An 11,579-nucleotide genomic window follows, 5' to 3' on the forward strand; every position below is an offset into this window, starting at 1 on the left:
AGGATAATCCGTACAAGTGCCAAATATGTTTGAAAATTTTCACCCGAAAAGACTCTCTAAAAGAGCATCAGCGGATTCATACAGGCGAGAAGCCGTACAAATGCCAAACATGTTCGAAGAGTTTTGCTTACAAAACAAATCTTACGGTGCACGAGCGAGTCCACAGTGGTCATGAGCAGTACAACTGCCAAATATGTTTGAAAATTTTCACCCGAAAAGACTCTCTAAAAGTACATCAGTGGACTCATACGGGCGAGAAGCCGTACAAGTGTCAAACATGTTCGAAAAGCTTTGCTTACAAAACAAATCTTACGGTGCACGAGCGAGTCCACAGTGGCCATAAGCCATACAAGTGCCAAACTTGTTTGAAAAGTTTTTCTCAAAAATCGAATCTTGTGGTGCATGAAAAGATCCACACTGGTAATAAGCCCTACAGCTGTAAACTATGCTCGAAAACTTACTCTCGAAAATCCCATCTAGTAATTCACGAGCAGCTCCACATTGGTGATAAACCGTACAAGTGCCAAACATGTTTGAAAATTTTCACCCGAAAAGACTCTCTAAAAGAACATCAGTGGATTCATACAGGCGAGAAGCCGTACAAATGCCAAACATGTTCGAAGAGTTTTGCTTACAAAACAAATCTTACGGTGCACGAGCGAGTCCACAGTGGTCATGAGCTGTACAAGTGCCAAATATGTTTGAAAATTTTCACCCGAAAAGACTCTCTAAAAGAACATCAGTGGATTCATACAGGCGAGAAGCCGTACAAATGCCAAACATGTTCGAAGAGTTTTGCTTACAAAACAAATCTTACGGTGCACGAGCGAGTCCACAGTGGTCATGAGCCGTACAAGTGCCAAATATGTTTGAAAATTTTCACCCGAAAATACTCTCTAAAAGAACATCAGCGGATTCATACAGGCGAGAAGCCGTACAAATGCCAAACATGTTCGAAGAGTTTTGCTTACAAAACAAATCTTACGGTGCACGAGCGAGTCCACAGTGGTCATGAGCCGTACAAGTGCCAAATATGTTTAAAACGTTTTTCTCAAAAATCCAATTTTGTACGTCACGAGCGGTTCCACACTGGTGATAATAATAAATCTTACGGATGCAAACAGTGTCCACGCAATTTTACCCAAAAAGGTCATATTACGATGCACGAGCGTATTCATTTGGAAAATAAGCCTTACAAATGCAATCTGTGCTTGAAAACTTTCACTGATGTATCCAATCTTACAAAGCACAAAGAAGTCCATGCCGTTGATAAGCCGTACAAGTGCCAAATATGTTTGAAAAGTTTTACTTATAAAACAGATCTTACGGTGCATGAGCGGATTCACACTGATAATAGGCCCTACAGCTGCAAACTATGTCCGAAAACCTTCACTCTCCAATACAATCTCACGAGACACGAGCGTACAGTTCATGAGGGTAAGAAGCCATATAGCTGTAGTGAGTGTTTACATAAATTTGCTCGTGAGAGTTGTCTTGCGAAACACATGGGGTGTATACATACACATCACTGCACCGAGTGTTTATTAACTTTTGTCCGCAACAAAGATCTCGAAAATCACATGCGCAACCAGCATCAATAGTGTTTCCGTGTGTCTAAATCATGTTATTATAAGAACAAGAACATTAAAGAGTGTCATATGACTTAGTAAGATAAATGTATTCACTGTAAGGCTAGCGTGCATGGCGATAATGAGGAGATTCGGTATCGACCAGAGCTGCATAAGCTGTAAAAAATGTAGAATACGTAGCGGAAATAGAATGTTTTTTGAGCAGATGGAACGCCACAAAGACACTCATGTGACAAAAAACAAGCGTTATCATGGTAAAGGGAAATACCTCTCTATGTTATACAGTTATTCGGGAGGAGGGGGGGGGGAGCGACAAGCCCCCCACAGGATAAGAAAAAATTGGTTCAATTTCTCCATTGTTTAAACTTAATAAAATTTTGGTCAAGCATCCCCCCAAATATTTCCACAGCCGGTCCAGCTAATTTCGAAGGCCCCCAAAACCCCCCTTTTCAATTTATGTCTCTTTTATTAGTAAATACGTTGCTGTTTGATAAAGAGGTGATTCCTATTCTTGCATGCTACCCATAAGGCTAATAGAATTACTGTTTACTTATGAATAATAATAATTATTAAATGATGGTTTAATTAATATAGTTTTTTAAGAAATCAGATTTGTTTTATTTTATTTATATCAAGTTTAGGTACTTTCACTATTTTTTGTCGATGATTATCAAATTTTTGTAGCGCTTACAGCGCACTTACGCAAAAACAATATTACTGATACAGAACGTTCATATAATTTACAATATGTATTGAACATCTAAGTTTATAATATGAAATAATATTAAATATATTAAATCAAAATTTCAATCAAAAATTAAGAAAAAACTTTTAGTTTAAAAAAATATCGTGTTTGATATTTTTTTGGTCAATCATTATATGAAATTTCTTACTAATTTTCTGTACTTGTTTCACTTTTTTCACCTTGATTGAAAATTATTTTTTGAATACGATTGTCAGGAGTTTAAACTTCGTTTGGCGATTAAAATACAAAGATTTGTAATATTTTTTGTTTCGAAAAATGATCATCTTTACCATTTTTATTATGTATAAACAATTTTCTTTTTAATGTTAGCCTTTTAAATGATTATCAATAAATAAAAGTTTTAGTAAAATAGGATTATATTTTAAAAAGCCTTTGTTTTTTCATGGGCAGTTATATATTACATTTCGTAGATGTAAGAACTCTGAAAAAATTTTTGTACAATTAATCACCAAATTATTTGCAAATCGTAAATATAATTTTGTAAGAAACTTTTTGATTGTTTATTTTTTAAAAATCAAAATGTTTACTTACTTGGCTACATATTATGTGAAATATTCAATACGCGTTTTCATACAATATCAATAGATGATAAAAAACAACCTATTATTGTATGTAAATGTTATTAATTAACAATGAGAGCCACCAAATTGTAGGCAAATGGAAAATGTACTTTGGGAAGAAAAAAATAAAGGAAAAATAATTATGCAAATGTAGTTTTCATTATGTCTAATTTCATTTAGTACCTAAATTTTTTTACTATGTAAAGTGGGAGTTGGGGTGCGGTGGGCACAGGGAAAAGAAGCTCTACTAGTATACACATATTTGTTTGTTCGCTAAGAATAAAAAAAATGAAAATTCTAAAATCCAAGCAGATACTCACAAAGTGCCATTTCTGTGTACCATAATTTTTGTATCTGTTGTGAGTAAAAAACATGAAGCGCCGAAGCATACTTCTAGCTACTGCATCAGTACACAACATGTGACCGAATACGATTGTTGAGATAAGCGCACACCTATAGGTAGCTATCGGACGTCGAGTGAGCGGCAACCCTAAATCCTCCACGATAATTTATTGCGTCAGGGTATACACATGGAAAGCTACCTATTGCATACGCACGTTACTTATACAAGCAGCACAAACTCAGGTCTCCGTTGGGAGCCCAAAGTGAGAATACACAGCAGTCTCGATGATGAACGCATCCGGTGTCAAGCTCTTCGCGTCCAGGCGGACCGTGTTGGCCGATCGGTTGGCTCCGCAGCCGGCGATTTTGGCCGTGTCGGAGGGAAAAATAATAAAAATCATCGTGTGCAATGCTGGCGATGCCGACATAGAAGATCGACTACTGCGAGTAATGCAAATGTTATTATTACTATTATTACCGATTTTTTGTGAAATTTACAAACTCGATCGGTATAAGGAAAAGAACTATACAAAGGCGCATATGCTGATACCGATGTTAATTCGCAATAGGAGTTCGGAGGCTGCGAGTGCGAGGATTTTGGCGATCTGGTCCTGATGCCCGGTGTCGTTGACTCGCACGTTCATTTAAACGAGCCCGGACGCGGTGACTGGGAGGGCTTCTGGACGGGGAGCCGAGCAGCCGCGGCCGGAGGCGTCACCACTATCGTTGACATGCCGCTGTGCGTCTGTATAATTATATTATAATCGTGAAAAACGCTAGATGTGATTATATTTTAAGTATACTGATGGGATTTTTTTGTTTGTTTTTCGTTTCACTGTCGAATCGAACAATGGGAGTACAGGAACTCGATCCCGCCCACAACCACAGTGGAAAATTTGAGATCAAAGGCACGTGCCGCTCGGACGCAGCTTTTCGTAGACCTTGGCTTTTGGGGTGGCGTGGTACCTGGAAATCGGGTATGATATCCATATGTATACATAGATATGTGTAATGTGTTGAAAAATCTTTAAAAATCAATGACGGTTTCTTGAATTTTATAAACAAGTGTATTTAGTTGGTTGGTTTTTTTTTTTTTTTTTTTTTTTTACTGTCTTTGATAAAATATTCAGTCAAAGGGTGTGCAATGTTTGGTCGATTGATTTGATCACACTGTAATTTAAACTAAATAAATAAAATCTAATTTATTTCGGAAACTTGTTACTTAAGTATCATTACTTGAGTATTTACTAAAACTGAAGAAAATAATTATTGTCACGTATGTAATTTATTGACAAATTAATCTGTGAGTATGAAACAACTACAAAAACATCATTAACAATAATAATAATAATAATAACTAAATGTTTTAATTATTTATATAGTTGTTTTGTGGATTTAAAAATAATCTCATTTTAACAGTTAACATATTAATACAAATTTTATAGTATCGAAAAAATAATACTCTAATACAAAAGAATGATTTAATCATAACAATCAATGAGAGAATTAATTACAAGTATAATTTATTACAAGTAATAATTTTTTCAATTAAGCCATTGGTAACAACAAAAACATTTAATTCATTCAAATTACTTTCTTGAAAATATCCTTTCGGTTAATTAATTAATAATTAGTTATACGAAACTTAATATTTTACAAAAATCCATTAGATTATTAATCAATATTATTCAATAACAATAACTGAAATGGTACGCGGATTATTTCTTCAAGCATAGCGCAATACTTAATTTAAAGAAAATTACAACTATTTTTGTGATGTATCTACATTAATATATGCATGTATTGTCACATTGTCCAAAAACAGATTGATCCGTTGTTAGCTCATAATATTTTTGTTATCAGTATCTATATTTTTGTTTTTTGATAAATTGAACTAAATCTCGTAGGAGGACCTGAAGCCACTCTCAGAGGTTGGTGTAGTTGGATTTAAATGTTTCCTGTGCCCCAGTGGTGTCGACGAATTTCCGCAAGTTACCGAGACCGACATAAGAAACGCCATGCTGGAACTCCGACGTCTAAACTCCGTTTTAGCAGTATGTCTATATACTTTATAATTATTTATTTCTTCATTCTCTGAGCACCAAGTTCAACTTTTTTTTACGCAGTAGATATAATGGTGTAAGAATGATTCCGAGAAGTTAAAATTTTCACGGTGTCAGACTGAAAAAAATATAGCTTATGCAACTCATGCACGTGATGATAGTAAGTCGCACTCGTGCAAAGATCACCTGCTTCGCGCATTTGTTGCGTAATATATTTTTTAACGGTGTACTTACCTATTCTTGTATCGTACTTGTAACTTTACTTTATTTTTCTTTTATTATCTACAGTTTCACGCAGAGCTCGATGACGATGATGTTTCTAACAAAACAAACGGTACATACTGACCTGACTTTTTTTTTTCCTGTTTCTGGTAACAAAATATTACTAAATATTTTACATATTTTACAAATACTTTTTTTTTAATTATTTAAAAACATAGTAGAATACATGTGAGTTTAGATGAACTTTGGACACAAAAAAAAAAATTGTCTATCTAATGTAATCTCAGATTTTCGAAAAATGATTTTTGTTAACCGTGGATATTTCCGGAAAACTACTATAAAATAAGAAATTTTTACTTTTTTGCAGTCCTGGTGACACCTAATTTAGAAGAAAAAAAACTAAAAAAAAAAAAAATATATGGTGAAAGTTATGTGTCTAATTCATTGTTTCATTTGAAAGTTTAAAAATATATATTTACAAAATAAAGATTTTCCATTTAAACAATGGATTCGTTATTCACAGAAATGGAATACAATTTTTTAGTAGTTATACAAGAAATTTAACCATAATAATTATACATACACGAAATAATTTTCAGGAGATCCTTATGATTACGAGACATTTTTGGCAACACGACCAGCAACTATGGAAGTGAACGCGTTGAAGATGATAGCAAAATTATGTTCGGAATACAAGTAATTGTAACAATATATCAACGCGTCACTAAACGAGAAAACAGTTGAAAATAAACCAAAGTTTTTCTCACGAGTGCGTGATTAATTAAAAAAGTGGGATGTCTTTGCAGGTGCCGTTGTCATATAGTGCATTTATCGGCTGCCGAAGGTCTAGACTTGATAAAAATAGCGAAAGATGAGCAACGATTACCAATAACAGTGGAAACCTGTAATCACTACCTTCATCTGACAGCCGAAGAAATCCCACGGAGTGTCACGCAATTCAAATGTAATCCGCCGATCAGAGATGAAACCAACAGAGTTAGTTGTGCTTATACCTTACATACTCTTATATGTTAGCATAGTATTCATGAGAATGTTGTACGATTATCGTATTCTTTCTTGTTTATACATATGTCTTTCTTTATTTATTTTTTTGTTTTTGTTACAACTATTAGTAAATTTCTTTCTATATTGATAGTTATTGATGAGCCTGGCTTTTTAAATTTTTTATTTTATTTTATTTTTTCGTTGCGAATTCAAATAACTTGTATCACTTGTGCTGATATCCAATGGAACATAACATTCCAAAACGAGGACATGCTTTTTAGGGATGGCTCAGTATTAAAACGTACATTTTATTTAAATAGAGTTTGAGTGGGATCAATACCATCTAGGATATAGGGTATTTGAGGTATTTTGTCTAAGTGTTCATGGGCGTTAAAACAGCAATGCAAAAAAAATATTTTTTTTTAACCCTAATTAAACTCAAGAAAAATTGTTATTATTGGTAAAGAAATCTCCAAAACTTATGGAGGTATATGGACTCTTCTAATCCAACTAGTACTATATAAAACCGTTTCCGAAGAATATAACTTACTGCTGCAAGTTATATATTAAAAAATACCTCTAGAATCTTGGAAATTTTGTACACTCGTATAAAAAAATTGAATAAATAGTACTTTTTTTATTATTATTAAAATGATATGAAAACAGAACTGAGTTCTAAGAATGAGCAAAACCACCGATATCTTTATTATTTATTCTCTTGACATGTATTTTGTACACATGTGACACACGTTACCACGTTAATCCATCATCAGCATTTTTGTTATATCGCAAACATAAGTTGTGTGCTTGTTTTATCGTAAACACTTTGCACTGAAATTGCATTCCAGTCTGCGATATTTTATCACTAAAAGCGTCGTCATTATATATATATATTATGTTCGAAAGCTTCATATTGTACCCTCTCGCATCACCAGGAAAAACTGTGGTCCGGCCTGAAAGACGGAACCCTGGACCTAGTGGTGTCGGACCACTCACCTTGCCCCGAAGACCTGAAGCTCAACCGCGACTTCCTGCAAGCCTGGGGCGGGATATCCTCCCTGCAGTTCAGCCTGCCGTTGTTCTGGACCGAGGCGAGGAACCGCGGATTCGGCTTGCCAGATGTGGCGCGTCTCATGTGCTCGGCCCCTGCCCAACTCTGCGGGCTCGGGGGCACGAAGGGCAGGTTGGAGCCAGGACTCGACGCCGATTTCGTTGTCTGGGATCCCGAGCGGGCCATCGAGGTTTACCATTACATTCATTTATTTTGGGTTATTGGAGCTTATAATTTATGAGCACGATGATGTAATGCCGTTTTGTTTTTCCCCCATTTTGTACAGATTCAACCATCTGGAGTTTTTCACAAGCACAAGGTGAGCCGTTGTTTTGTTAGGATAACGCACATAAATATATAATGAGCTACGAATTTGTAAAGCGGGAGATGTGCTGATAAAATCTGCGACACGCCATGAATTATTCAGCGGTTCAGAACAAGTTGTTCGTACAAGTTTTGAGAATCGGTGTAGGAGAGCAGGCGTTGTTACCTCGGAAGGGGACACGTGTTTTTTATTTTTTTTTGGGGTTTTTTGAAAATAGAAAAAAACGTTTTTACAACTGGAGCGAGTGATTTGAAACTTGTCATAACTACAGAAATTTAGGTGTTTTTTTTTTTTTTCGTTTCGAGAGAATTTTCACTCGTATTCGAGTGAACGGAATAATAATACTCATTTCAAATAGGTACCCAATTTCAATATATGCATGGTTTTTTTTTACTTGGTCCCATTCAGCCGAATTTTTGTTAACAGGGAAGAAATATTTAATGTGATTTAAAAAATAGTTGGTAGTGTTTGTTTTTATTTGTGTTTATTTTTATTTTTGCTTAAGCTGGGTATACGAATCACTTCTTCGTACAAAAAGGAAAGTTAAAAGAAAGTATTTGGATTTTTTTCCAATCTGAATTTTCGTACAGAATCCCCATATAATTATTTACTTCACACCGGTTATTATAACCGTCTCAATAGTAGCGTGAAAAAAAAAAAACTTGCTGACATACGCCACCAAATACAAAAACTATTTTTTTTTTCACTTTAGAAACTGAAATAAATTAATAAATTGGTAAAAAACAAAAAAACTTTCAAGTGTGACACGTGTATTCATATTATTGTTTTCCACAAAAATCAAAAAAAGAATATGAATTTCTTCTATTAATTATTTAAATATCTGTATGCAGATAATATATATATATAGGCTTTCACAGATTTTAGGTCTAATAAAGACTGTGCGTTGATCAACAATACCGTAGTTGTCTAGCAATGAACAATCATAAAACTTTCTTTATTTGAAAGTACACACACTGTTACTTACAATTTTGGCTCAGGTCTATTGAAAATAATTAAGTAACAACTGAGAATTTTTTTCGAACTTAAGGAATTATTTACTATAAAACTAATAAGTTTACGAAAAATTTTAAAAGTTATCTGTTTTTTGTAAAATAAGCTAAGGAATCTAAAAAAAACATATGTATTTTTAAGAGTACACTACTGAGCTATCAATGTCTTTCGTAAATTAAGTGTGTACTTATTTGAAATAGACGTTTTAATTGCTTTGAAAGTTTTTATTTAAGTCAATGATATTATCCTCACAAACAGTATATGAAATAAATAACAGAGATTATAACTAGTGGATTTAATTATAGAATCTTGATACTTTTATGCGTATTATTTTTACATTATTGTTATTGTTAGCAGCAACTTTTCTGTAAATACCTAATTTTGTATTTTCAGTTAACTCCTTATTTGGGAGAAAAACTCTTTGGAAAAGTATTTGCTACCATAGTGCGAGGTAACTTTGTCTACAAAAATGGCGAGTTTAGCAAAAAACCACTTGGAAAACTGCTGTTGCAAGAGAATTTTCTATCCAACTTGTAAGATACGAGGATGTTAATATGTTATTTTGTAATCAGTGGCCAGTACGGAGAATAAAAAAATTATTTTAACACTCATTCTTCATTTGATTGTTTCAATTGCATCCAAAACTATAAAGATCAATGACATTTTAAATACTTGTTCATTATTCAGCAATTAAAAAGTTGTGAGTAGTGTGTAAAAAAAAAAACAAAAACAAAAAAAAAAAAAGAAAAAAAAAGTTGCAAGCCATTACTAATGAAAATAAATCATCCGTGGTACAGCAGATGGCAAATTGGCGAGTTCGATTTTCACTTGATCCGACAATATAGGCATGGCATCCTTGAAAGCGACTTTGTGAGCTATAGCAGAGGTGAATCATTCGGCTCGGCTGACGTCATATCGCCAGAATTACGTCATGCCGCAGAGAATGTTGCTTCTATACGTTATGAACGAATATTTTCATTTTTCAACTCGTCAATGGTAAGTTTATCGCGCTTACACTATTTATATATTATATATATAAACTATTGGACTAGGTTTCACTTTATCCATACTCTTCAGTTTACAGAAATACTACCTGTTGAATGAAAAAAAATATATATATATATATTGATACATATATTTATCGCGTTCAACGTAATTTTGATTATTCATGTTGATATTTTGATGATTCGTCAATATTATCAAAGGCTGTTACTATGAACAAGTTTTATGGAAATGAAAAACTGTACACTGCACATAATGTGATTAGACTCGCGTATGTAAATTTCAATTATTCCGAATAAAAAAAAAAACCATACCTTGTCTAGTGTAATTAATCAAGTTCTATATGCGATTAATGCAAGTATACGCGCTGCAATTAATGTTGATGACGCAAGTAGCGTTTATGATCATAAATCTTAAATGTATTACTTTGGGCACTTACTAATTGAAATCATCGTAAAGCCGCTGATGAAGCTTGTAATAAACTTGCAGTGGATGTAGGTGAATAATGAGGATTTTTTAATAACATTTAGCGTAACAATTAAGGTATTTCAGCATGATGTGATGGTAAAAAGAAAATCTAGCATCCTTTATTTACTTTTACCGACATGGAATATTTAATCAACGTACTCTAATTCAGTAACAGCGATCTAAAGTGGTGGCAGTGGCAGTTGGAAATTGCTTAGATTTTTGTCGATACCAACAAAAATTTTACCAAATTTGTTTTTGAGATTAATCAATAAGAAAATGTTTTCGAGTGTTTTTTTCTAAAAATATAATGCTAGCGCAACATACTTTTAGTTTGAAAGCGGATTTTTTAAGTTTTATTAATGTACTCATCACTAAAAATTACGAGATGTAAAAGAAAATGTCTAAAAAACCTTTTGCTTCTTTAACTTTGACTCAAAAAATGTGAAGAAAAATTTCAAAAATTCAAAAATCCTTTTAAAATTACGCAATTACGCAAAACATATTTTTCAGCTAGTCGCTAATTTACAAAAAACAGTGAAAAACCTTTAGACCGGTTAAAACAAAGAAAATACGAATGGTCAATCGTAGTATTATTACAGAAAAATTACTATACGATGAATCATCACGTATATATAGCTGTTGCAAACAGTTGATGATGCTTTTTTACCAACACTTACTGAGTACAAAGAGATGAGACATTTGTGCATGGGTTTCATCCGTAAAAAAAGACTTAAAATGAAAGAAAATAAAAAAACTTGGAGCATAAAGTCACAAGAACATGTATGTATATATGTACACACTTACACCACAGTGAATAATTATATGTGCCATACCAACAGAAGAAAACAAATATGATACATAATGTAACCAGTATGTGTTCTTTCATTTCCCGTAACTGCGAGAAATACGCGCAGGTATGTTAATTCCTTCCTCTTGATGATTGCTTCTTCTTTGGAGTCTACTTGACATTTGTATTTTGAATAAATTTGAATAACATAATTTTTTGCATCCATTAGATTTTTACCATTTTTTTGGAACGTTAAAAATGAACGAAAACAGTTTGGTTTCATTTTAACTCAAAAAATTAAGAGTATGTTCCAAAAAGAATCCAGAGGTTTTTAAGTTATAATTTTATACATAGTGAAAAATTGTTATTTTAATTGATTGAGAATTTG

The 11,579-nt window shown here is 33.3% G+C and overlaps 1 protein-coding gene across 1 annotated transcript; it reads left to right on the top strand.

Annotated features, from left to right (window-relative positions):
• The first annotated feature begins 3,545 nt into the window (after positions 1–3,545).
• LOC106645092 (uncharacterized) lies at positions 3,546–9,524 on the top strand. Its single transcript, XM_014360862.3, has 10 exons — positions 3,546–3,704; positions 3,827–3,996; positions 4,120–4,234; positions 5,165–5,311; positions 5,609–5,654; positions 6,142–6,238; positions 6,349–6,538; positions 7,483–7,788; positions 7,885–7,917; positions 9,328–9,524. The coding sequence occupies exons 1-10, from the start codon at positions 3,546–3,548 to the stop codon at positions 9,469–9,471; spliced, it is 1,407 nt and encodes a 468-aa protein (XP_014216348.3). The 3' UTR covers positions 9,472–9,524.
• Positions 9,525–11,579: the final 2,055 nt, after the last annotated feature.

This window comes from Copidosoma floridanum, unplaced genomic scaffold (genome assembly GCF_036245765.1).
Source record: "Copidosoma floridanum isolate Cflo_tuat_1 unplaced genomic scaffold, Cflo_Japanese_pri ptg000029l, whole genome shotgun sequence".
NCBI classification, from domain to species: Eukaryota; Metazoa; Arthropoda; class Insecta; order Hymenoptera; family Encyrtidae; genus Copidosoma; species Copidosoma floridanum.

Excerpts from the sequence above, each read along its gene's own strand:
- LOC106645092 (XM_014360862.3), top strand. The coding sequence starts at position 3,546 with ATGAACGCATCCGGTGTCAAGCTCTTCGCGTCCAGGCGGACCGTGTTG. Across the intron at positions 3,705-3,826 it reads TAGAAGATCGACTACTGCGA|GAGTTCGGAGGCTGCGAGTG; the intron begins GTAATGCAAATG and ends AATTCGCAATAG. Across the intron at positions 7,918-9,327 it reads GAGTTTTTCACAAGCACAAG|TTAACTCCTTATTTGGGAGA; the intron begins GTGAGCCGTTGT and ends TTGTATTTTCAG.